Source organism: Mustela putorius, unplaced genomic scaffold (genome assembly GCF_011764305.1).
Source record: "Mustela putorius furo isolate JIRA1106 unplaced genomic scaffold, ASM1176430v1.1 tig00003867_pilon_pilon_pilon, whole genome shotgun sequence".
NCBI classification, from domain to species: domain Eukaryota; kingdom Metazoa; phylum Chordata; class Mammalia; order Carnivora; family Mustelidae; genus Mustela; species Mustela putorius.
The window spans coordinates 17,367,882-17,394,962 of NW_025422019.1; the positions used below are offsets into that span (position 1 = coordinate 17,367,882).

At 35.5% G+C, this 27,081-nt stretch overlaps 1 protein-coding gene across 12 annotated transcripts in view; it reads left to right on the forward strand.

Annotated features, from left to right (window-relative positions):
- R3HDM1 (R3H domain containing 1) overlaps positions 1–27,081 on the forward strand; it is a 198,074-nt gene that overhangs the window by 113,166 nt on the left and 57,827 nt on the right. For 8 of the 12 annotated variants that reach the window (XM_004774254.3, XM_004774259.3, XM_013046752.2 and 5 more), the window contains 3 exons: positions 2,737–2,838; positions 5,070–5,366; positions 13,321–13,444. In XM_004774254.3, the coding sequence (XP_004774311.2) occupies positions 2,737–2,838; positions 5,070–5,366; positions 13,321–13,444 (523 nt within the window). The remainder of the gene's footprint in view (positions 1–2,736; positions 2,839–5,069; positions 5,367–13,320; positions 13,445–27,081) is intronic. The other 4 variants (XM_004774256.3, XM_013046753.2, XM_013046754.2 and 1 more) reach the window with 2 other exon arrangements.

The window sequence follows — 27,081 nt, forward strand, 5'->3', positions numbered from 1 at the left end:
CTCAAAGACAGTTTGTACAGTTAGTTGTACCTCTTTTTCCCCATTAGACTATCTTAATATTCCACTGGTGAGAACTTGCAGAATACTTTCTGATGATGTATGAAAGAAGTATGATGAGAAACTTGAACTGGAGAGATTTCATTAGTTTTGCTCACAAGTCATATTGTTTGTATTCCAACGGTGAAGAATGTGTGAACAGTTTGATAAGATTATCAAATATTTTGATACTTGTATCGGTAATTGTACCTCTGGCAATGAAGACTCCTAATAGGCAAGGCAGTTGAAATAAAGTAGAAGGATTTCTAGATTTTTGCTGTGCTTCTAAGGCAGTACAAATATATGTAGAGAAAGTTGCCTAAAACTGTTTCCAAACAGTTCCATATCTGCTTCCCAGCCCCATTTGATTACAAACGCTCAGGTACACGTTAGACTCTGTAAAACTCCCTCCCTGGCCTTCTGTGCCTTGCCTTGTTTGGTCCTGAAGTGTTTTTCCTTGATCATGCTGTCATGTAGTTGTCTTTGTAGTCCTATGTATTTCACCAGGAGCTTTTATAGGCGTGATTTTCATTTTATTCAGTAGAAATAATGTTTGGCAGACTCAAAAAAGTCTCAGGGTTTATCTATGGTTATATATTTCCGACTATTATCTCTTAGAAATAATTTTGTCTGATTCAAAGATGAGATGATCCTAAATGAAGGCAGGTTACTTTAGGAATAGAGCCTTAATGGATTGTGATTTGAATCTCAGGATATGCGTCAAACTACATGGCTGATTTTCCTGGCATTGCCTCAGGTGTTTCAGGTAACACATCATCAGATATCAGGAGAGAGAATTGATGAACAAATGATACTCAGTAACCATTTTTTTCACTGAGATAATCCACCCATGAAATTTCACATAACCAAACAAAATAATGCTGTGATTTCCAAAGGATTCAGATGGGCTACATGTCTTAAAACCAATCACTTCAAGTGGATGTTGTTTTGCAGCCAGTTGCAATTTAAGTAGGGCAAGAAGTGCTAAGGCTTTTTCTTTTCTAAGTGGTGTCAGAATTTCACTTTGATCTACCGGTGTTCTCACCCACGTTTGTCTCATGACTACTTGACACCTTGGGAGACATTAATTCATACCATTGGTGCTCCTAGGACTCCCCTTTCTTTTATCCTCCAGCAGTCTAAAGCTTTTGTTTCATCTAACACTTACATAGTAGGTCAGGATGTCTGGAAGAAAGTTATGTCTTAATAGTTGTCTGACTTAATAACAGATAGACTAGCCAGTACTTTGGGAGTTTTAGAGCTACTGAACCTCACTGAGTGTGATTTGTGCTGTCATCCATTAGGAAGCTTGCTAATTTCTGATTAAGAGGTTAGTGAGGGACCAGTGGCTCTATAGATCTTTCAGCTTTTACCTTTTGTAGTACTTTTACTTTAATTTTAGATTTTTTTGTAGGATTCTGATATAAGCCTTACATTGATTTTGTGGTAGAAATACAACTCATCATTACACATCTTAGTTGTCAGAACAATTTCTTCTTATTTAGATTATTTCCTGGGCAGTCTTATTCAGTTCATTTATTTTGCCTTTATAAAGTATTCTTTTAGAAAATACTGTCCAGAGGGAGATTCATGTATGTACATTTTAACCGAAAGTAAGAGTTTTCACTGGATAAAATTACCTGGGTTCCTCTAGTGGTGGCTTTACATGACTATCTACAGGTCACTTAGCCTGAATGCCACCTATAACATGGATGACGAGTCTTCAAGCCAGTATGCCTATTACCCCTTTGGAATAAACTAGGGAATATAAATCCAAGACTGGGAAACTAAATCAGCTGCCAGTGTTAGCATAGATGGCCAGCTGTACTCCTTAAGGTTTAGAAATGATTAAAACACTTTTCATTTTTTTATAACACCTGTTTTTGAGTGTCCCTGGGAAACATAAAACTTATTTTTCTGAAATGCAGGAGTGTTTCATTACCAAAAGAAATTTCAAGTAACTTCTTTTTCAGCTCCTAGCATCCACTCTTTCAATAAAAATTTTTAGTTGTAGGAAAAATATGTTTATCTTCCTTGTGTAGAAGAGATATGCTTGTGTGTATGCATGTGCCTGTATGTGTGTGTATGTATGTGTTACTCTTTAGGCTGTTATTCTTAATGGTACCCACAGTGTATTTTTCTTTAAAAATTCAGGCAGTTTGGTCCCAAAGAGTACTTAATCATGCCTTATCAAAAAGGCCAATTGGTATATGTAGTATATAAATTTTTATTATCTGATAATCGGTGAAGTTTTACTTTTATTTTACTGTCATAATGCTAAGTATAGCAACTCTTCCATCAAATAAGGAAGTAAGAATGAGTGATTTTGCTTTTACTGACTTAACCTGGGAGTTATAATAGTAGTATAGTATAGTAGTATAATAGTATATATAGTATATATATATAGTATAATAGTAGGTTTTAAAATATCTAAATTACCTGTTTCTGTGAATCTAATGAAGAAATATTTTTATGAAAAAATTACTCAATTGTATATTAAAGCATAGGGATTTTTAAAAAATTTTTACTATGCAGTTTCTTCATTTAGCATCATTTTTGTTGTTCCCTATATTGTTGTATAAGATGACTTTGTAAATGTAGTTTAAGTTACTGCCAGAAAAGTGTAACTTTCCATTTTATGCAATTCTTGTAACGTTTTATTCTGACATTAACATTGTTTGCCAACCTGTTATTCCTTAGCCTGTTCGTCCTCTGCAGTCCTCTTCACAGCCTGTTCAGTACTCTACAGCCCCTTACCCATCCCCGCTCCTGCCAGTCTCACCCACCCAGCAATACTCCGTGGTACTATATCTCTATTCACCTCCTGCATTGTTTCTGTGGGCTGATGTGTGGTGGATGCTCATGAATGTAATTAATGTGATACGATCTTCTGTGATTATTTAAAGTCATGGACACAAATATACCGAAAAAGTGTTTTTGACCTATATTAGAAATAATTTAATCTCTACTACATAATATTTGTTATATTGGCATATTACAGTGATGGTATAAATCCTAATATTTTCCTGCCTTTTCATAATGAAGTGATTTTCAGATTGACTATTCTAGTCCTAAGATGGTTAGCTACTTTTTTCATTGAGATCAGTGGTATCTTTGCAATCCTGGAATGGCAGCTTTCATCTGGGTTTGAGACTTTCTAGTCTTTCCCCAATACATAGGTCCAGTAGACTTCATACCAGTTATTAAGGTGAATTGGGTCTTACGGTTACATAAGACATAATGTATATTTCTCAAGAAGATCCCTAGATATTTAATCTATGACTGTAAAGAAACTGTACCTCCTTCAATCCAAAGCATGCACCAAGTTATACCTCTCAGTAAGAGCTTAGAAGCACCAGTACCATGTGTTCTCTCTATGACCTTCTGTAGTTACTAAGAATAGGAAACAACCGTGTAAAGTACTTCCTGCCAGTGACTAACATGAAATCAGTATTCAGTAAGTGTTACTTTCCTTCCCTTAAAATGAGTCTCAGCCCAATATACTTTTCCCAGTGATGATGCTGTTACTTTTCTAGACTATATGGCATCACATTTTAACATTACTTTTCAAGTTAAATTGTAAGCTATATCTTAAAAATCACTTGACACTTTTTAGAAACATTTTCTTTTATTTAGGAGTGTTTTTGTTTTGAGCTGGTGGCAACCTTATGTAACAGCATCAGCTCTGAATGATTTTCGAAATGACTTCCAGTCTGAAAGAATAAAATTTTTCCAGCATTGAAAAGATGAAAAGCATCATCAAGAATAGCATAAAAGTCTCAAAAATGTTTTGAAAGATAGTGGATTATTGGAATAAGAAAATGACTTTTTTTTTTTTTTTTGAGATGACACTGATGGTAGTGTATAGTTAAAATGTTTGGCCAGATTACTGTATAATTACAGCTACTAAGTATATTTTGGTACATTTTTCCCTTTTGAAAATATTCGTTGAATTAGGCTAATAGTGCTAGAATATGTCAGAGCAGCATTGGGAAGAGTAAACCACATATTTTCAGTCACTGAATCAGGTTCCCCTTTTCAATCCCTTGTCTTCTCCAGAGCCATAGTGTACTTTGCAAAAAAACAGCGACTGTAGAAATTGCAGACATGTCAACTTTGATCTGACAACTCAATGACCACAATTTTTAAAGTAACTTTTTCAAAAATTCTCCTCTTAACAAATTGTGGCATATACTTTTGCCAATCTGTGGCTCTTTGGGAGCCAAGGGGATGCCATTTTGGTCATTTCAGTGATCTTATCTAGACCAGTCAGAACTGGTCTTTAGGCTGTTTAGTCAGAGAAAACATATGTCAGATGGCATGTTAAATCATAACTGTCTCTTGGCTAGACACCACTGCCTGCTCACTAAGTAGCAAAAGCAGTAGGAAACTGTTATTTGGATTAAATTTGTATTATCATCTGACTTTAGGAAGAGACTGAAAAACATTAGGGAAGAATAAGGTTTATGGCCAAATTATTTTTGAGAGATTAGAAGACTGGGGTAGATAGATTTTATGTATTTTATTTCCTTTCATTTTATTTCATTCTGCATAGAAACAGAATCTTGTCTTTTAGGAAGAGAGATAAAGAGTGTAATTAGTACCATGCCTGCTAGTTACCTGGTCCTTGAAGTCCCTTCAGAAAATGTTAACCGTATAATATAAATATGTCCAGTTTCATTTCCACATCATAATGTGCCTTTAATCATCATTTAAATAAGTGTCTTTCCATTATTTTATTGTGAAGTGTTGCTACACCCTACTCTTCTGCATGCTATGCACTCCACTAGATACACTTTATAAGTAATTTGTAATGACAGCATTGTAATATTCCTACCTCCCTGCCTTAGAGTTCTAATTTTATTGGAACTGTTCTATTAAATCATACCTGTTACAGATGTATGATATCCCTAATGCATACACTGCAAATTATCTTAAAATATATGAAGCGGGGTTTTTTTCGTTAAGCTTGGTAAGCTTTTTGGTAGGTGTGTATGGAAGGCGTACTCATTTCTTACTTTTCCCTTTTTTAGCAGGACAACCTGGGGTCTCAGTTTAGCCACATGAGTCTTACCCGCCAGCCATCTGCAGATGGTTCTGACCCTCACGCCACCATGTTCCAGTCCACTGTTGTTCTTCAGTCCCCACAGCAGTCTGGTTATATCATGACAGCAGCCCCTCCACCACCGCCGCCGCCGCCACCACCACCTCCCCCACCTCCCCTGCCACCTGGGCAGCCAGTCCCTACTGCTGGCTATTCTGCCTCTGGCCATCCTGTCAGCCAGCCTGTGCTTCAGCAACAGGGATATATTCAGCAGCCCTCACCACAGGTACGTCGCTTTTTCATCTTTTTTCTCCCATGGAAACTTTCTTTTCAGATCACCTTAACCCTAACTAGAAAGCTTACTTTTAATTTCACATAGAGAGAATTTATGACAGTGTATAAACAAAGCAGGTCATCATCTTCCGTTCTCTGGAGATTCTCAAATCACACTAGACAACCACATGACTAGTAAACATGTCAGTTGGATGGTTAAAAGTATGCAGCCTTTGAGTTTCCTCTTGATTTATATGTTTTGTTTTAATTAGCTTAAGAGAAGCACAAGGTAAACACACTATAAAAATAAAATGATGCATTTGAGGAAGAAGTAGGTTAGTTTAGAGAGAATTAACATCACAATACTAATAAAGCTTTATTGTTATTTCTTTATATTTACTTGAATATTTCTTAATTTTTCTCAACAGTATTTTTTAGTTTTCATTATATAAGTATTGCATGTACTTTATTAAATATATCTCTAAGTATGTAATGTTTTTAAATGCTTCATGGGGCACCTGAGTGGCTCAGTCAGTTGAGCATCTGCCTTCAGCTCAGGTCATGAACTCAGGGCCCTGGGATTGGGCCCCACGTCAGGCTCTCTGCTCAGTGAAGAATCTGCTTCTCCCTCTCTCTCTAACCCTTCTCCCCTCCCCTCTGTTCTCCCCCACCCCTGTTCTCCCCGCACCCCTGTGCATGCTCTCGCTCTCTCAAGTAGATAAGATCATTAAAAAAAAAAAAAAATTCTTGGGGCACCTGGGTGGCTCAGTTGGTTAAAGCCTCTGCCTTCAGCTCAGGTCATGATCCCAGGGTCCTGGGATCGAGCCCCGCATTGGGCTCTTTTCTCAGCAGGGAGCCTGCTTCCTCCTCTCTCTCTCTCTGCCTGCCTCTCTGCCTACTTGTAATCTCTGTCTGTCAAATAAATAAATAAAATCTAAAAAAAAAAAAAAAAAAAAAAAAAATTCTTGGTGCTCTAAAGGAAATTATATTAAAATTTCATTTTCTGTTCATCATTTGCTCATATGTAGAAATAAGGTTGATTTTTGATCTTGATCTTGTATCCTGTGGACTTTCTAAATTTAATTATTCTGGTACTTTTTTCATAGACTGCTTAGGATTTTCCAAATTGAACATCATTTCTACATACATTATCCTTTCCAGTGCATATGCCTTTTATTCCTTTTTCTTGCCTTATTGAATTGCCTACAAGCTCTAATGTTGAATATACACACAACAGGTGGGCAGTAAAATCCCTAGAATTCATTTATTAACTTAAAACAAAGTTTTTAAAAGCTCATATCCTTCCTTCTTTCCGGTCTTAGGAAAAGTATTTGGTCTTCCATTATTAACTATAATATTATCTGAGATTTTTGTCCTCTGTCATGCCCTCCATCAGGCTGAGAAAATTTTCTTAGTTTGGTGAAAATTTTCTTGGTAGAACTGAGTATTAAATCTTATAAAATCTCCTTTTCTTCATCTATTGAGATGATCATGTGGTTTTTCTCTTTTATTCTATCTCTGTACAGTGAATTATTGTGACTGACTTTTGAACATTAAGTTAATACTTTAAGGGGCTCCTGGGTGGCTCATTGGGTTAAAGCCTCTGATTTCAGCTTGGATCATGATCTCAGGGTCCTGGGATTGAGCCCTGCATCGGGCTTTCTGCTCAGCAGGCAGGGAGCCTGCTTCCCCCTCTCTGTCTGCCTGCTTCTCTGCCTACTTGTGATCTCTGTCTGTCAAATAAATAAAACCTTTTAAAAAAAAAGTTAATACTTTCATTTGAGAGCACACTCCCACTTAGTCATGATAGAATATCTTTTTATATATCACTGGGTGCATTTTGCTTATATTTTCTTACAAATTTTTGCATGCATGTTCTTAATGGATATTGGTCTATTGTTTGTGTGTAATGTCTTTTTTCAGGTTGTAGCATCAAGATGGCAGTGATACTGGCTTCCAAATGAATTGGATATAGTTGTCTCCTTCATTTCCTAAAACAGTTGGTATAGGATTCTTCTAAACATCCTTCTTAAATATTTGCTAGAATTCACTAATGCATCCCTCTGGACTTGGAGTTTTTTTTGTGGGGAAGATTTTAAAATTACAAATTCAGTTTTTTAGTAGATATAGAGCTAATCCAATTTCCTGTTCCTTTTTGGATTGAATTTTCTAGTTTGTGTCAGTTTGTCAAATTTATTGGCAAATGGTCAGTCATGATATCCCCTTATTATAATTTTAGTATCTTAAGGATTGATAGTGGTATTTATTGCCTCTGTAATTCTTAATGTTGGTAATTTCACTCCTATCTTCTTTTTGCTTTATTTACTTAAGAGATTTATCAATTGCATTGGTGTTTTTTAAAAACCAACTTAGGATTTCATTAATTTTGTATTCATTTTCTATTTGAATGATTTCTACTTTTACCATTATTTTCTTCCTTTTGTTTATTTTATTTATTTTGTTATTATTTTGTTTATATTCATTTGCTCCTTTGTGTCTGACTTCTTAAAGTGGAAGCATAGATCATTGATTTTTTAGATTGTTCTTCCTTTCTAACATAAATTTTTAATGCTATAGATTTCCTTCTAAGCACCATTTCAGCTGCAGACCACAAAACTGAATGTGTTTTGTTTTTGTTATCATTTCATTCATAATGTTTTGTCTCTTTTTTGTATGTGTGTGACTTTTTTTTTTTTTAAGATTTTTATTTATTTATTTATTTTACAGAGAGCGATCACAAGTAGGCAGAGAGGCAAGCAGAGAGAGAGAGGGGAGGAAGCAGGCTCCCTGCTGAGCAGAGAGCCCGATGCGGGACTCGATCCCAGGACCCTGAGATCATGACCTGAGCGAAGGCAGCGGCTTAACCCACTGAGCCACCCAGGCGCCCTGTGTGTGACTTTTTTGACAGATGATTTATTTAGAAGTATTATTTAATTTCCAAATATTTCAGGCTTTCTAAATACCTTATTATTGATTCTGTTTTAGTTTCATGTGGTCAGAGAATCTACTCTAAGATTTCATTGTTTTGGGGGTGCCTGGGTGGCTCAGTCAGTAAGTGTCTGCCTTCGGCTTGGGTCATGGTCCCAGGATCCTGGGATCGACCCCTGCATCAGGATCCCTGCTCAGTGGAGAGCCTGCTTCTCCCTCTCCCACTCCCCCTGCTTCTTTTTTATTTTCTACATTTTAAAAATTTTTTTAAATATTTTTTCCATTTTATTTTATTTTATTTTCAGTGTTCCAAAATTCGTTGTTTATGCACCACACCCAGTGCTCCATGCAATAGGTGCCCTCCATAATACCAACCACCACTCGCCCTACTTCGGTTCCCTTCTCTCGCTGTGCCTACCCCCGCCCCTGCCCCCGGTCAATTAAATAAATAAATAAATAGAATCTTTAAAAAAAAAAAAAAGATTCCTTTGTTTCGGAATCTCAAGTCTTATTTTATGTCCCAGTATGTACTCTTTTGGGGGAAGATTCATGTGCACTTGAAAAGAATTTGTATTCTGTCATTTTAGTGTTTTGTGATTTCTTTTGGTTTTGTTTTGAGATAAAGGTCACATAATGTAAAATTAACAATTTTAAAGTGAGCATTTCAGTGACATTTAGTACATACACATTGTTTTGCAACCATCACCTCTCTCTAGTTCCAAAACATTTTATTTTTATCACCCCAGAAGAGAAACTGTACTGATTAAGCAGTTACTACCTATTCACCCCATCCTCCAGCTCCTGGCAACCACCAGTCTCCTCCATTCTGTCTCTAAAGATTTGCCTGTTTTGGGTACTTCATATTAATGGACTCATGCAATGTTACCTTTGTGTCTGGCCTCTTTAGCTTAACATGTTTGATGGTTAATCCACATTGTAACATTTAGCAGTACCTCATTTCTTCTTTTGTCTGAATAATATGTCATTATATGAATATACCACCATTTATTCGTCTTTTCAACAGTTGATAGATTTGAGATGTTTCCACCTTTTGCCCATTGTAAATAGTGCTGTTATGAACATGTAGGTACATGAACATGTAGGTACATGTTTTTATTCAAATGTCCACTCATTTATTTGAGTTTATACCTAGGAATAAAATTGCTGAATTATATGGTAATTCTATTTAACTTTTTGAGAAATCGCCAGCCTGTTTTTCACGGTGTCACTTTATATTCCAATCTATAATGTATAAAGGTGCCAATTTTTCCATATTTTGATAGTAACACTATTTACTTTTTTTTTTTTTAAGATTTTATTTATTTATTTGACAGAGACCACAAGTAGGCAGAGAGGCAGGCAGAGAGAGAGAGGGAGAAGCAGGCTCCCTGCAGAGCAGAAAGCCCTACGCTGCGCTCGATCCCAGGACCCTGAGATCATGACCTGAGCCGAAGGCAGAGGCTTAACCCACTGAGCCACCCAGGCGCCCCAACTATTTACTTTTTTAAAAATTGTTATTATCCCCCCCCCCAAAAAATTGTTATTATCCTAGCCATCCTGGTGATGTGAAATGGGTACTTTGTTGTGGTTTTTTTAATAATTTTATTTATTTATTATTTTTTTATTAACATATATTATTTGCGTCAGGGGTACAGGTCTGTGAGTACAGGTCTTACACAATTCACAGCACTCTCCATAGCCCATACCCTCCCCAATGTCCATAACTCAGCTACCCTATCCCTCACCTCTCCCAGCAACCCTCAGTTTCTTTCCTGAGATTAAGAGTCTCTTACTGTTTGTGTTGTTTTGACTTGTATTTCCCTAATGATGTGTGATGTTGATCATCTGTTCGTATACTAGACCTTCATCAGGTATGTGATTTGCAAATATGTTCAACTATTCTATCACTTGTCTTTTGACCTTTTGATACTGTCCTTAATGTATAAAAATTTAACCTTGATGAAATCCATCTTACCCATCTTTTCATTTTACTGCCCTTTGCTTTTCTATCATATCTAAGAATCCATTGCCAAATCCAAGGTCATGAAGATTTTATCCTTATGTTCTCTTAAGGGTTTTATGGTCTTTAGCTTCAATAATTAAGTTTTTTATCCATTTTGAGTTAATTTTTGCATATGATAATAGGGTATAAGGGTCTAACATCATTCTTTTGCATGTGTGTAGCTATCTGCTCTGGCATCACTTGTTGAAGCCATTGTTCTTTTCCCATTGAATGGTTTTGGTATCCTTATCAAATATCAGTTGGCCTTAAAAGTAAGAGTTTATTTCTGGACTCTTAACATTTATGCTATTCTCCATTTCCACTTTTGTGCCCATACTACACTATTTTATTACTGTATCTTTGTCGTAAGTTTTAAAATCAAGAATTGTGAGTCTTCCAACTATTCTTTTCAACACTGCTTTGACTATTTGCCTATATGGCTTGTGATTGCATGTTAATCTGATGATTGGCGTTTCCATTTCTGCAAATGAGGCCACTGAAATTTTGATAGGGATTGCATTGAATCTGTGGGTTGCTTTGGATATCACTGCATCTTAATATTAAATCTTCCAGTCTAATAAACATGGGATGCCTTTCCATTTACTTAGGTCATCTTTGATTTCTTTCATATTTTACTGTTTCTTGCATTTAGTATTCTCTAAGTAAGTATCAGCTGAGCCAATGTGGTTGCTTCATGTCTTTCAGATCTTTTATCCAGTTCTATCAATAAGTGATAGTGGATTTGTCTATTTCTCTCTTAAATTCTGCCAGTTTTTAAAATAACACTGAAACCTATATTGAGCAATTTATATTTCTCATTTCTTCCTGATAATATTGACTTGTCTCATTATGAAATGTTTTTCTCTCTCTAGTATTGTTTCTTATCTTAAAACATTTTATCTGACTTTTATAGTGACTTCAGCACTCTTTTGGTGAGCGTTTCAAGGGTATGCCTTTTCCACCCTCTAATTTGTGACCTTAGTATTCATTTTTTTTTTAAGATTTTGTTTATTCATTTTGAGAGACAGAGGGCAAGAGTACACATGCCAGAGGGATAGGGAGAAGCAGACTCCTGGCTGAGCAGTGAGCCTGATGTGTGGGAGTCGATCCCAGCACCCTGGGATCATGACCTAAACCGAAGGCAGACACTTAACTGACTAAGCCACCCAGGCACCCCTGTGACCTTAATATTTAAAGGCTGTCTTTTGCATATAGTTATATAGTTCATCTCTGCTGTTCTATCTTGTCTCATTGGAATGTGTAGTCCTCTTAGCTTTAATATGTCTGTTGACATGGTTAGAGATAGGTATGCCACATTTCCATTTGTTTTCTCTTTGTTCTATCTCTGTTTTATTCCTATATGCCTCCTTTCCTGCCTTTTGTATTCCTTGAACTCCTTCAGTGTCTTAATTTAGTTTTTCTTTGGCCTTTTTACTACCACAGTCCTTTAAATCTTATGTTTGTATGGTTTCTTTAGGGATATGATATGTATCTTCAGGTTATTGCTATCTATTTCAAGTTCAAATGAAACTGCAAGTAAAATACAGTAGTCACATTAACAGTATAATCTTATTTACCTTCAGTTTTTTGTGCTGTTGTTGTCATATACATTATGTGTGTATACTTTTTAAATAAAATACATCATGGTACAATTTTTGCATTAAACAATAATTTTTTTTATTTAAAGGTTTTATTTATTTATTTGACAGAGATCACAAGTAGGCAGAGAAAGGGGGGAAGCAGGCTCCCTGATGAGCCTAGAGTCCAATGCGGGGCTCAATCCCAGGACCCCGAGATTATGACCTGGGCGGAAGGCATAGGCTTAACCCACTGAGCCACCCTGGGTCTCCATTGATGTCGTTTTTTAAGTAAGGGGGAGAAAAGTATATACTCATGTATATATACACATATGAAAAGCATAATAATGATTACGATCTGAAATTAAGACATACCTATTGTTTGCTGATACCTCCAGGAACAATTAGGGATCACGTATGTATTGTATCTAATGGTTCAAAAACAGAAGAATGTTACGGTAAATTTAGGAGATTCTTGGCTTATAAGTGATTCAGAAATTCTCTATTCAACTTCTTTCCAGACGAAATAGGCAGTCTTTAAGATGTTTACAGATGTCTCTTCTTTTAGAAGTAACCTGATTAGAAGAGCAGAACCTGAAAGAGCTTATGAAGCTAATAAAGTTAATTTACCACAAATTTCTACATCACTGAATTAATTGTTTATTCCTTATTTCAAACTAGGTCAGATTACCTTAAGAGAAATGCACAATTAAAATAAATAGCTTCAGAAGGAAATAGAATCAAGCTAGTCTTACTGGTTTCTTCCCCAGCTTTGTTAAGATGCAACTGACAAATAAGATTTGTATTGGCATTTTAATTTACATCAGAGATATGAGAAAAAGAATGGGACCAATGCAATAGATTATAGATAGACTGGCTAATTTGTACAGTGATTGCAGTTCAGCATTCAGATTGGATGAGCTAGCATTGTACATGTTTCAATCAAGGTAAATCTTGGAAAAAATATTAATTACAAAATAAGTAGCATGGAGTTGTATATAGTAGAGCACCATAAATGTAAATTTTTTAAATCCTCAACAATTTTCTTTACAGATAACATATATATATAGTAGCAGTTTAAAAACATTTATAGGAATCATATATACCAACTATAGGATAATGGTTTTTCTGTTGAACATAGGGCAAAAGAATGTTAGAGTGAGGCCTTAGCTATTTTAATAGTGTTTGGTTTTATAAAAGGAGAAAAATCTGAAAGAAAAAATGCCCCAAAACTTTAAACCTATTAAATCTAATTGCTAGGCATATTTGTAGGTGTCTTTCGTTACGTATACTGCATGCTTGAAATTTTTTAAAAATTTTCCAGTTAAATTTAAAGCTAAGAAAATCTGGTTTTTAATGATATTAAAAAGAAGTATTATTCATTACACTCTTTTGTTCCTCAGAGAAGACATTTCTACTGCAAATGAAATTGATTTTTTTTCTCTCAATACTTATCCTAGATGCCAGCCTGTTTCTGTTCTCCAGGCCACTATCACTCCAATCAACCTCAGTATCGCCCAATCCCTTCTGTCCATTACAATTCACATCTAAACCAACCACTGCCACAGCCTGCACAGCAGACAGGTGAGTAATATTTCTGAGGCTATACTCTCTTAGCTGTGGTTATTGCTTTTTTCATTCTGCTTTATTTCAGTCTAACTATTAAGATAGTGCTCCAGTCTGACTGTCAGGGGTCTCAGGTATGGCCCAAATGAATATACAAACCACTGAGATTGAAAGAGTGGGCAAATCTTAGCACCTGCCAGAAAGTAACTCTGCCAGGTTTATATGGTAAAGTGTTTAGAGCCATAAGGAGAAGACTGTATTAGGCCACGCAAAGTGATGATTGGCTTCCTGTTACTCACTGCCATTGTGGTAAAGCCTCCTTTGGGACCCGATAATCCACCTCTGTTAACAACGAAAGAGAGACAGTGTAAGCTAAGATGTCTCATGAGCAGCTAACTAGAAGCAAGTACCCAAATGACCCAACTCCGAGAATCTAGCCTGGTGGAGATATTCTGATGTCTTGGTCTCAGTATGCTTTTTAAAGGAATAATGGTCAAACTTTTTTGTGTTTAATTTTTCGGTTTGCTGGCTGTATAGTGAAAGGTATTTTTAAACCAAATGCAGTCTAATACTAGGCATATCACATATATTAAAACTCAAAAGATCCTTTTCCTTATGCTCCTCTTAAATTTTCTTTAAGTTTTCAGTGAAAACTATTGACCTCAGAGTAAAAACCTGTCTTAACTGAATTCATTTCTTTCTGTGCTTCCCACCTCAATTTGTACTTCTGCCCTAGATGTGTAATAAGATACTTTTCAGTCTTTCATAACTCTAGCAGTTGAAGTGTGATGTTTATTGGTATCTTTGAGGCCTTTTTAGCTGGTTGTCACTGTTGGAGACTCACATTATATCACCGTGACTCACTAAGGCCACATAACCCTCCACTAAGGCAGTTTCTTGCTCTTGATACTATGTGCAAGTCTTAAGGCGAGCCGCAGTTTTAGGAGAAAGACATCTGCACAGGGCAGTCTGGTGAGAAGTATTTTCATTTCTCCCCACTCATGCAGTTTTCAGTGATCATTGTGACTCACCAACTTCCTTAACCAGAGAGGATTCTTACTTATCACCCCATAGGGGATCTTTCAGGTACTTAATCCATTGTTCCTAGGAGTCATCTTATACTTAATAGAAGGTCTTCCCTTTTTTGTGTTACTAGCCCTGTATTGTATGTGTGAGAAATGTTCTTCCAAAGGATATTGAGTACAAACATTGTTCATTTTAGCCAACTTAGAATTAATTGGTCTTCTGTCTTAATTATGACTCCTTTTAGTTCAGGTTTTCCTGAAGTTTGATAAGACAGTGTGCTTCAAATACAGATTAGTACATGCTCAAATTTTGAAAGTCATCAGAAGTTCTTTATATGGGAGCATTCATTGTGACACTGCTCATTCATTAGCTTTAGTTAGTTAGTTATTTTATTCTAATCGAAATTATTTTCTGAGTTTTCCTGAGCCACAGTGACTGACTTTTCATATTGTTTTTGTTTTGATTTTCTTCTTTCAAAATTATAATACAGACTATAGTTAATATCATGATAACAAAAAAGAAATTTACCTTCATTCTCCCCGTTCAAATATCTTCTGTGTGGCTGATTAATAACTTAGTTTATTAGTATAGCCTATTAATGAGGCAAGCAGATATCCTTTGCTCTGTATTTGTGTGAGTTTATTAGTTTTGTTCTTTTCCATCACTAGATTTTTATTCCTCTGCATTGTCAAACTCCCTGCAGAATTAAACTTTCAATCACAGGTCAAACCAGTGTGCTTTTACAAATGCATCTCAGCAAAAATATTCCCACTTAATGGGAAACAACTGAATACGCCACTCCTCCCAATTGAGGGCCAAAATATCTATGTTATAGATAGTAGGTGTTTTTTATCATCAGTGATACTTTAATTGTGTATTTTTTTCTAATGCCAATTATGGTGAGAAGGAAGGAAACAAAAGTAAGTTAGATTGCATCTGTATAATACAGGCACAGAAGAAAGAGTATGTCTGAATAGTTTTTGACATTGTGTTTGACTCGTAAAGTCTTCATAGTGTAACATGTTATATAGAATTTGTCCTTCCAGTTATTTTATGTATTGTCCTCTCAGTTTACAGACTAAAATTAGTGGAGTATCATTCAGTGTGAAGAAGAAAAGAGAAATAAATCCTCAAAGCATCCTTCTTATCTGAAAGCGAAAGAAATGTTAATAAGTACAATAGCAAATTTCTCTTTAAAGAAGAGTTCAGTAGTGCCAGTGGCAAGTATTTTGTTGGTAATTTTAACAGACCTTGTAATGGAATTAGTAGGATTTGAATTACTAAAAAAGTTACAATCTAAACACTTGTTTGTAGTTAGCTGATGGTTATTTTTTATGTTAAAGCATACAGAAAAGTGTGCATTTATGTTTGTGTATATCCTAATGGAAAAGTACAATGCAGTGAGAAAAGGACAAGGCAACTTTTTCTGATTGTTTTTTAAACAAATTTATAGCAATTTTTGTCTCCATAATTTACATTTTGATATGTATACATCATACTTTCTGGATTTCTTTTTTTATTATTCTTTTCCTTCTATTTCCCTACATTCCACCATTCTGGTTTGATTAAAATTGGAAATAATTTGTTAATGTCTCTTACGTTTTTGTTTCTTACCAAACATTTAGTGAAGAAGCATATTTTCTTTTATCACATTAAAGGGTAAAACTAATTGTTGAACCAAATAATGAAAACAATAGATTCGGAACAGTTCTTCACTGGGGCACAAATAAATAATTTTCAAATGTTTGTATATGAATTTAAAGAAATTGTCCCCTAACTTAACAAATTCAGTGGAATTAAATGGTTGTTTTGAGAGTTTTGTTTTGTTTTTTGTTCTTTACCTATTGAATTAAGTAGTCTTAAACCAGGGGATATGGCAAGAGAAATAAAAAATTATCTGTTATTTTCCCTTTTGGGGGCAGGAAGGTTGGGGAGATAGCTCAAGGATAAAATGCTTTGGTCTTCTATCCCACATGGGTGCCAGAGGTCCACAGTAGTTATTGATCCTCTTGACAGTAAACCTCTCATCTTACAGGAATTGAACAGCACACTATTGCTGAGGAATGAATAGACATATCTTGTATTATGTATGTGAAGCTGTCATGGTCATTAAAAACAAGGTTAAGTCAACCCCACTCAACAGAAGCAGAAAAAATTCTGGCTACATGAGGCTTTTCAGACAATGGATTGTATAGTGTGAAATAAAATAGGAATAAAATCCTGATGGCCCTTATTCATTTTTAACTGGTGCTAGATCTATCACTTAAAGCTTCTGGGTTTGTTTACTTACTTGTTAAGGGAGGTTTACTGTATTGTCTGTTGAAACCTCTGTGTACTCTAACATTCCATGATTCTGTGTTTCTATCATATGTGAGTCCTTTTTAGTTCAGAAAGGTGGAATACTGGAAGACTGGTTTGCAATAGTTTAGTGACTTACTGTCAGTAACTGGAGTCACACAAGCAACTGTTTCAATAGATATGGTTATTTGCCATTACAGTAGTAAGAATTTATTATCTTAACCCTTTATCATAAAATTTATAGCTTAAATACTATAAAGTATACTACATGTAAGGAGATTGATATAAAGAAACTGTTCCTGCATATCACTTATAGCAAAGATTTTGGGTTTATGAGGCCCTAGCTGTTTTCTGTGTAGCCGCTTTCATTCTTATGACTCTTTTTTGAAAGGTTTGCAGCTTTACCATATATGTTTAATATTTTGCAATAATTGGCCTTGTTCCTGAGCTGTTGGATTCGGGGCCGTAGCACTGTCTGAGAGGTTTACATTTCTCACAGTGAACCGGTCTCTTTTTCAGCTGCTTCCTGGCTTCTTTTTACTCAGGTTTCCACTGCTTTTTTTCTTTCTTTCTTTCTTTTTTTTTTTTAATGCTGTATTAAAGTATTAATATTTGCTTATATTTTCCATTATAATGCCTTTTAATCATGCATCATACTCAGAAAGAGGGATTTGAATTTAAATGACAACGTTGTCTTAATATAATTTACCTTTTAAAATTTTGTGAAAGCTATTGCTTTAATTTCTTTTAACGCAGATTTAAATGGCAGTTTCAGTTTGGTTTATAGCTTTTCTTAAAAGTCTAATGTCTTAAGCATGCCAAACTCATTAGCAAAAGTCAAGTACATCTCTTTCTATATTGCTACATAACTTTTAAAGAATATTAGTGTGCATTAATGCATGCTATCTAATGGACCTATGACATCTAAAACCATCTGAAACTACTTGGGCTCTGACTGGGGATATAATTCAATTTTTTCCCCCAAACTGTGATATTATATGCATGTGGGAAGCAAAATGACTCTGTAAAATGAAATGTCATTTTAGTTTTGCAGCCAGTTGATAAATTCAGAGAATATCAATGCATTATATCATCCGTGTTAGCTTTTCAAGTAACTCAACTATGTGGTTCCAGTTAAGCTTTGTTATCAGCAGACTATAGTAGGTTCCAGATGAACCACACATAGAAGGAATATTTTAGGATAAACAGTCTGTAATGTGTGGAGAATATTGGCAGCATTGCAGAACACAGATTTAAAGCTGAGTTGGTGTAAAGGGCGAACAAGGAAGAAATGGACCCATTGAATAAGCACCTAAGGGATGATATTAACGGGGACTTAGCTCTCTTAAATAGGGACTTTGGTATAAAGTTAGTTTCTTTGCTGGCATCTTTTGACTCAAGTGATAGGAATTTTGTAATGATGCTACTTTTGATGGCCCTGGTTATCATTTTTTCATTGATTCTATGAGCTTTCCTGAGTATTGTGTGACCAGCACAGATTCAGACATTGTGTAATACCTACAAATCCACCTATTTCCCTTTTCCCTTCTCCATTAACCTGCTGCCACTGAAACCTGGAGCCAAAAGTATCTGGTAAGTATCCACAGATTTCCTTGAGCTATACAGACTTTTCCATAGGGTCATCATTTAAATAGCTGTGAGTTCAAACCTCTACGTGGCTGTTTTTATTAGATTCGTTTTTTGTGTGTTTGTGTTCATGATTTTTTTCAGGCACAGAAATAGTGGAGCAGATGGTGATATAGGAGAAAGAATAGTGAAGGTGTGTTGGTCTGGTGCCTATGTTTTCTTCTAAATTCACCTAAGAGGCTATCCTTAGTTGAACTTGCCTGCTCACTAAAAATGTGCTGCAGGTGTGTAAGATAGACCCGGATTATAAACTGGAGGTTTTGATGATTTGAAAATAGTTCATCTAAACTAGATACAGATAAACTTAGAATTGGCAAAAATTGCTTATCAAAAAACAACAACAACAACACAGATCTACACTCATACTGCTTCTCCTGTACAAATTTTGTCTTGAAAAACTTAAATGAAATCACCTTAGATTTAGGGCTGTTCTGACAAAGCAGTTTTTCGGTTCTTTTTATTATCTTTCTCATTATATCTAATTCGTATTACTAAGAATGCTTTCCTTTAATAAAAATGCTGTTCAGGTCACCTGCACAAAGTAAAGCTAGCCTATTAAAGCCTGTGCAACACTTTTCTGCTGAGCACTGTGTTTTCTTCTTGCTCTCTTCTCTGTTGAAGTGAAAGAGAGTTAAAAATAGAATATTCTTTGGAGCCCTCCAGGGAAGTGCCTAAGCCATCAATTTATATTGTCCTAGTTCTCTTTGCTTGCAGAATTGATTGTGCTCTCCTCTGAAAGTGCTAGAAGAAATGGGGTAATATTGCAGCAGTGCAGTCCTTTAACAAAGGAGAATGACAGTGTTAAATAACACCTATGTTGAGGTCTGGATATTTTTATTCTGTTGTTTCGTATCACTTATATGGCATGCTTACTTTACAAAATGCATGTTTTCCCACAATATTGACACAAATTTCTAAGATGATATAGATCCTGTTTTCCTCTGACTCCCAGGTTAAAACCTAGACAGATCACAGGAAGGATTTGTGTTGTTGTTAATTTCTGATACACTGAAACACTTATTATTAAAGAAAGAATAATTTAGGTGTAGCCAAGTTGGTGGTATGTGTTAGATTACTGGAAATACTCTTCTCTTCGAATTTTTTTTTCTTCTTCTCCCAAGTTTTTATTTACATTCCAGCTAGTTAACATAGAGTACAATATTAGCTTCAGGGGTAGAATTTAGTCACTCTTATCAGTTACATACAACACCTGGTCCTCACCACTACAAGTATCCTCCTTAATATCCATCACCTATTTTTTTTTTTAAAGTTTATTTATCTAAGTCATCTCTATACCCAGCATGGGGCTGGATCTCACAACCTTGGGACCAAGAGTCACATGCTCTTCTGACTGAGCCAGCCAGGCAGGTGTCTCTACCCATCACCTATTTAACCCATCCCCCTGCCCACCTCCCTTCCAGCAACCTAATGGTACTTTTCATTCTCTAGGAATCTACTTCCTTTTTCTAGTCTTCAGCTTTCTCCCTCTTTTCTAGATCACTGGATTTTTTTCCTCATACTTGTTGATCTTCAAACTATACCTTCTAAACTATCAGAACTATCCTTTAGACTGAATTTACATAATGAACTTGGACCACAATGCCACTTCTCTACTAAATACTATGCTGTAACAGTTGATGCTCTGCAGCCTGAGATTCCTTTGCTTAAACATAGGTTCAGAGGAATTTGTGAACAACTTGAATAGTTATTTTAAATGTAAATTTTATTTACCAAGTGTGCATAAAGTGAGGCATACTTGTGATTATATTATGTTGCTAATAATAATAAATTAATGACTTTGTCTTGCATGGACAGTGGTAAGGTTCTTATCTTTGATTAGTAGAATGATGTGGTGAATTTTTCTGTTTTTAGTGCTTTCTAACTGAATATTTCTAGTTTTCCCTGCAGTTATAGTAACTTTAACCAACATAGTTCCCGTGGTCTTACATCAACCAAAAAAGTCAATTAATCCTTTTTTCAAATCTTTTTTTTTTTTTTTAAGTAATCTCTACATCCAACATGGGGCTTGAACTCATGACCCCAAAATCAAATGTCACACATTCTTCTGACTGAGCCAGCCAGACACCCCAGTCTTTTTGCAACTTTTAATATCCTGCTCTTTAGAGAATATACTCTAAAATTATATACTTTTGGGGTGTCTGGGTGGCTCAGTCAGTTAAGTATCTGCCTTAGACCCAGGTTATGATCCCAGGTTCCTGGGATCTAGCTCCATGGCTGCCTCCCTGCTTAGCAAGGAGCCCACTTCTCCTCCCTCTGCCTGCCACTCCCCCAGCTTGTGCGCTCTCTCTCTCTGACAAATAAAATCTTAAAAAAAAAAAAAAATTATATACTTTTTAACTATTTACTAGGTTGTAGGTTTTTTATTTTCATTATTGAAATGAATGGTCAAACATCTCATTGTGACGCCTAAAAAAACCTTCAGGTACCTCTCCAAATTACCAGTAGAATTTCCCTGCTGGGGAGCTAGTCATACAGAGTATCAAATGTTAAATGATACCTTTTTTCAGCCATGACAGGCCTAGAAAGAGTCGTTAGGTCCTGGCAGCTTCCTGCCCAGTGTGGTTCATACCTGGTGAGTTTTCTTGCCTCAAACATAAACGTTAATGTAAAGCTACTCTGTATAGAAAAGAATCATTGCTTCACAAGAACTTAAGGCTTAATCTACAGAACATTGCCCTTTGTACACAGGCATTCCGGTTAAATCTAGCTTTAACACCTGGGTGGTTCAGTGGGTTAAAGCCTCAGCATTGTGGGATCACATCGAGCTCTCTGCTCATCAGGGAGCCTGTTTCCTCCTCTCTCTGCCTGCCTCTCTGCCTACTTGTGATCTCTATCTGTCAGATAAATAAATGAAATCTTTAAAAAAAAAAAAAGTGAAAATTGTTACAGTTTAGCATTTAAAAAAAAACTTTACCTACCCCACTAGGTAAAGTCTGATTTCTTAGCAAAACAAGTCAACTTTGCAGAGAAGAGAACCAGGTTATGAAAGTTCTGTTAAATCTTGTGTGCACTCATATGGGATATAGCAACAGAATGTACATTTTGAGCAAAGTCAGCCTTTGAAACAAAATAGCAAAGCTAAACACCAACAAGAAACATTGAAGATTGGCGTGAAAGTACACAGATCAAAGGACACTAACCAGAAACATGTCACCATTTGAGCCTCCTTTTCCTCTTCCCAACTGTTTCATATACATGTGAGATCTAATTATAATAAGGCAAGGAAGTGTAACCTTAAAATACAGAAGTCACAAACTACGCATCTTGAGAGTAATGGGCAAAACAACTAAAGGAGAATACCTTCCAAGGGTAGGGCATTATGGGCTGATTGTTTAAGCTCTTTGATATATAGTCTTTTTTTAGCTCCAAGTTTATCAAACTACCATCTGCACTAACTCTTCAACAACTTTCACTCTGATTCTTATTTGGGATAATCACATTTATATATACAAATAATCTTAAATTCAAGTGAAATAGGTTCCCTGATTGATTGACTATTTGCAATATTTTTTTCCTATAATTATCATGAAACTTAAGTATCTTAAACTACAGTATATGTGCTGCCGAAGCGAGCACAATCTTAAACTACAGTAAAAGCCTTCATTAACCAAAATACTGAAAAAATGGAAGGAGACCAAGTGTATAGTGTTCCACTTATTTGAGCAGTATTACCCTAATACTCTTTCTACTTCAACATTTGTACCTAAGAAAAGTAAATTTTAGAATCAGACTACTATGTGGAAATCCCACTTTTAACTTACCAGGAGGTAACCTTGGGCAAGGTGTGAACCTCTTTGTTTTGTTTCTTCATCTCACTTCATATACAAAGTACTTAGAACAGTACCCAAAACCTAATAAATGTCATGTAAGTGTTAGCTACTAATGTTACTTTGTGGTGCTATAAAAAAAAAAAAAAAAATGAACATTATGTAGTATTCTAAATGAAAAGGCATAGGAATTTGGGGCTAAATTTGTGTTTGGTCTGAATTCCAGAGTGGCCGGAGGATACTGACATAGTTGGTTCTAAAATATTTAGTCCTTTTGTCTTGTTAGCTTCTTAACACATGCCTTTTCCTTAAAATACAACAGAGTTCACATCAGATGACTCCTTTTCTCATGCTTGGATTGTTAACTTGAGGTCTAAATATGTTCTAAAAAATTTCCTTTTCCTTCCCATCTTTTTTTGTTAGTTTTTATTTAAATTCAATTAACATATAGTATATTATTATTAGTTTCAGAAGGAGAGTTAAATGGTTCATCAAGCTTATATAATACCCAGTGCTCATTACATCCCCCAGTTACCTAGTCCCCCTGCCCCCTCCCCTTCAGCAACCCTCAGTTTATTTCCTTTTTTTTTTTTTTTTTTCTTAAAGATTTTACTTATTTGACAGAGAGATACAGCAAGACAGGGAACACAGGCAGAGGGAGTGGGAGAAGGAGAAGCAGTCTCCCCACTGAGCAGGGAGCTTGATGTGAGGCTCAGTCGTAGGACCCTAGGATCAGGACCTGAGCTGAAGGCAGACGCTTAACAACTAAGCCATCCAGGCACCCCTCAGTTTATTTCCTATGATTAAGAGTCTCTTATGGTTTGTCTTCCTCTCTGATTTCGTTTTATTTTTCCCTCCCTTCCCCCTATGATCTTCTGTTTTGTTTCTTAAACTTCACATGTGAATGAGATCATATGATAGTTGTCTTTCTCTGATTGACTTCCCATCATTTTTATAAATTTGTTAATCTTATCCATAGCTATGAAAAAGGTTTTAAAACAGTTTGTATGCCATTTCTATAAATAATGTAAGTGGATATTTATATCTGCATGGAAATAAGGCTAACTATATATACATGTAAATGGTGATTATCTATGAGTAATTGTCTTACAGAAATGTTTTTTTCCATAGTAGCTTTTTCCTTTTTTGTATTTTCCAAATGTTCTACTGTAAAAACCTATAGTTTAATCATGTAAGTAAGCCTTTTTTTAAGAGATGTCTTAAATGTCCAGACTTACTCAGAAATATTGAAATAAAACCTTTTTGTTTCAAACTTTATATATTAAATGTGAATCAGAACAGTTTTGTGTTATTCCTTATCAAGTAAACTGTTTGGGGTAAATGACATGAAATCTGCATTTCAGCTGCAGTACAGTTTCTAAGGTGAGGACTTGTGAGCGACCCAAAATTCATGAATTCACTGAGGTGATTCGTAATCATGCAGTCAACTTTCATTTTAATGAAATGGCAATTAAATGTGTTTAACCTTATTTTAAACACTACCTTAAAACTTTAAGTTCAGCTTTTGCTTACGGAGCCATTTGCTGAACATGGAGAATGAAAAACACCATTCTCAGTCTGTCAGCATGCGTAGTAATCTTCTGGTTTCATTTAGAAACATATATTATTTTTATTCTATTCTGCTAAGAATATGTTTTTCTCTATTATCTATTCAGTGAGTGTAAATATTGAGTGCGTACTTACTGGCTTAGCTCTGCAATAGCTGATATGGGTTTCTTTGTTTTTAATGGAAGTGGGGAAGGGAGATGTTAAAGTTTCTAACTTACTCTTAAAAAGCCCATCATTTCATTTTTTGTTTATTAAGGCATACACATGAGAAAACAATTAAAGAGATGAATTTTATATAATTAACATACAGTATCATTAGTTTCATGCGTGCAATATAATAATTCAACAGTTCTGTACATTACTCAGTGTTCATCAAGATACCTGTACTCCTGATCCTGTACTCCTTCACCTATTTCACCCATCCTGCCCCTCTCATAACCACCTGCTTATTCTCTTTATTTAAGAGTCTGGTTTTTTGTTTCAATCTTTCAGTTCGTTCCTTTGTTTTGTTTTCCAGATTCCACATAGGAGTGAAATTGTATGATATCCGTCTTTTTCTCACTGACTTATTTCACCTAACATTGTACTCTCTGGGTGTACCCGTGTTGTAGCAAATAGCAGATTTCATTTGTTTTTACGGCTGAGTAATAGTCCATGGTGTACATATTTCATACCACATCTTCTTTATCCACTCATCTATCAATGGACATTTGGGTTACCTTCTTATCTGGGCTATTGTGAGCAATGCTGCAGTAAACATAGGGGTGCATATGTCTTTTTGAATTACTGTTTTCATTTTCTTCAGGTAAATACCCAGTAGTGGAATTACTGGATCATATAGTAATTTTATTTTTAATTTTTTGAAGAACCTCCATACTATTTTCCACAATGGCTGCACCGTTAACATTCCTCCCAACAGTGTACAAAGGTTCCTTTTTCTCTACATTCTCTCCAACCCTTATTTCCTGTGTTTTTGATTTTAGCCATTCTGACAAATGTAAGGTGATATCTCAGTGTTGTTTTGATTTGCATTTCCCTGATGATGAGTGATGTTGAGCATCTTTTCATGTATCTGTTGGCCATCTGGATGTCTTCTTTAGAGAAATGCCTGTCATGTCCTCTGCCATTTTGTAATTGGATTTTTTGAGGGTTTTGTTGTTAACTTGTATAAGTTTCTTATATATTTTAGGTATTAACCCCTTACCAGATAGATCATTTGCAAATATCTTTTCTTGTTCAGTAGGTTACTTTTTTGTTTTGTTGGTGGTTTCCTTAGCTGTGCAGAAGCTTTTTAGTTTGGTATAGTCCCAATCATTTAATTTTGCTGTTTCTCTTGCCCAGGGAGACCTATCTAGAGAAATGTTTCTAAGGCCAATGTCAAAGAAGAAATTAGTAGCCTGTGGGGAGCCTGGCTGACTTAGTCAATAGAGCATGTGACTTTTAATCTCAGGGTCATGAATTTGGGCCCCATGTTGGCTGTAGAAATTACTTTTTAAAAATGAGTTAAGTAAACTCTTTTGAAAAAAGAAAAAAAATTACTGCATTTTTTTTTCTACGATTTTAATAGTTTCAGGTCTCATACTTATAACTCTAATTCATTTTAAGCTTATTTGTGTTTGGGATAAGAAAATGGTCCTGTTTCATTCTTTTGCATGTAGTTTTCCAGTTTTCCCAGGATCATTTGTTGAAGAGACTTTTTCCCATTGTATGTTCTTGTCTCCTTTGTCATCCATAAATTGAGCATGTAAGTATTATATATTTCTGGGCTTTCTATTCTGTTTCTGTCTGTGTGCCAGTACCATATTATTTTCATTACTAGAGATTTATACTATAGTTTGAAATCTAGGAATGTGATACCTCCAGCTTTGTTCTTTTTCAAGATTGTTTTGGCTATTCAGGGTCTTCTCTAGTTATATACAGATTTTCAGATTATTTATTCTACTTTTGTAAAAAATGTTTTTGGTATCTTGGTATATAGGTTGTTTTAGGTAGTGTGGACATTTTAACAGTATTGATTCTTCTAATCCATGAGCATGGAATATCTTTCCACTTGTATCATTTTTTATTTCTTTAACAACGTTTGATAGTTTCAAAGTAGAAGTCTTTGACCTTCTCAATTAAGTTTATTTACTCTTCTTAAAGCAATTATAAGTGAGATTGTTTTCTTAATTTCTCTTTCTGCTACTTCATTATTAGTGTATAGTAATACAGCAGATTTCTGTAAGTTGCTTTTATATCCTGTGTCCTTACTAAGCTCATTTATCAGTTCTAGTAGCTTTTTGGTGGGATTTTCAGGGTATTCTCTGTATAATATTATGTCATCTCCAAGAGTGAAAATTTTACTTATCCTTTCCAATTTGGGTGCCTTTTATTTCTTGTCTAACTGCTGGGGCTGGAGCTTCCATTACTTTGTTGATTAAGAGTAGTGGGAGTGAACATCCTTGTCTTGTTCCTGATCTTAGAGGAAAAGCTCCATTTTTCACCACTAAATATGTGAGATGTTAGTTGTGGGGTTTTCATATGTGGGCTTTATTATGTATGTATGTTCCCGCTAAACCTACTTTGTTGAGAGTTTTTATCATGAATGGAAGTTGTCCTTTATCAAATGCTTTTCCTGCATTCACTGAGATGAATAATGTGGTTTTATCCTCTCTCTTTTTTTTTTAAGATTTTATTTATTTACTTGACAGACAGAGATCACAAATACGCAGAGGGAGAGAGGAGGAAGCAGGCTCCCCGCTGAGCAGAGAGACCGATGAGGGCCTCGATCCCAGGACCCTGGGATCATGACCTGAGCCAAAGGCAGACGCTTTAACCCACTGAGCTACCCAGGCGCCCCATCCTTTGTCTTAATACGATATATCACATTGATCGATTCACAAATATTAAACCACCCTTCCATCCCTGTAATAAATTCCACTCTACACTGGTGAATGATTTTTTATTAAATGTATTGTTGGATTTGGTTTGCTAATATTTTGTTGAAATTTTTATATCTGTGTTCATCAGAGATACTGGCCAGTATTTTTCTTTTTTTCTTTTTTTTTTTTTTTTGTAGTGTATCTAGTTTTTGTATCAGAGTAGTTCTGGACTCATACAATGAACTAAGTAACTTTCCTTCTTCTTATTTTTTTTTTTGGAGTAATTTGAAAAGAACAAGTATTAATTTTTCTTTAAATGTTTGGTAGACGGCACCCAGGTGGCTCAGTGGATTAAGCTTCTGACCAGCTCAGGTCATGATGCCAGGGTTCTGGAATTGAGTCCTGCTTCAGGCTCCCTGCCCAGCAGGGGGTCTTCTCCCTTTACACCTACCCTCTGCCTGTGATC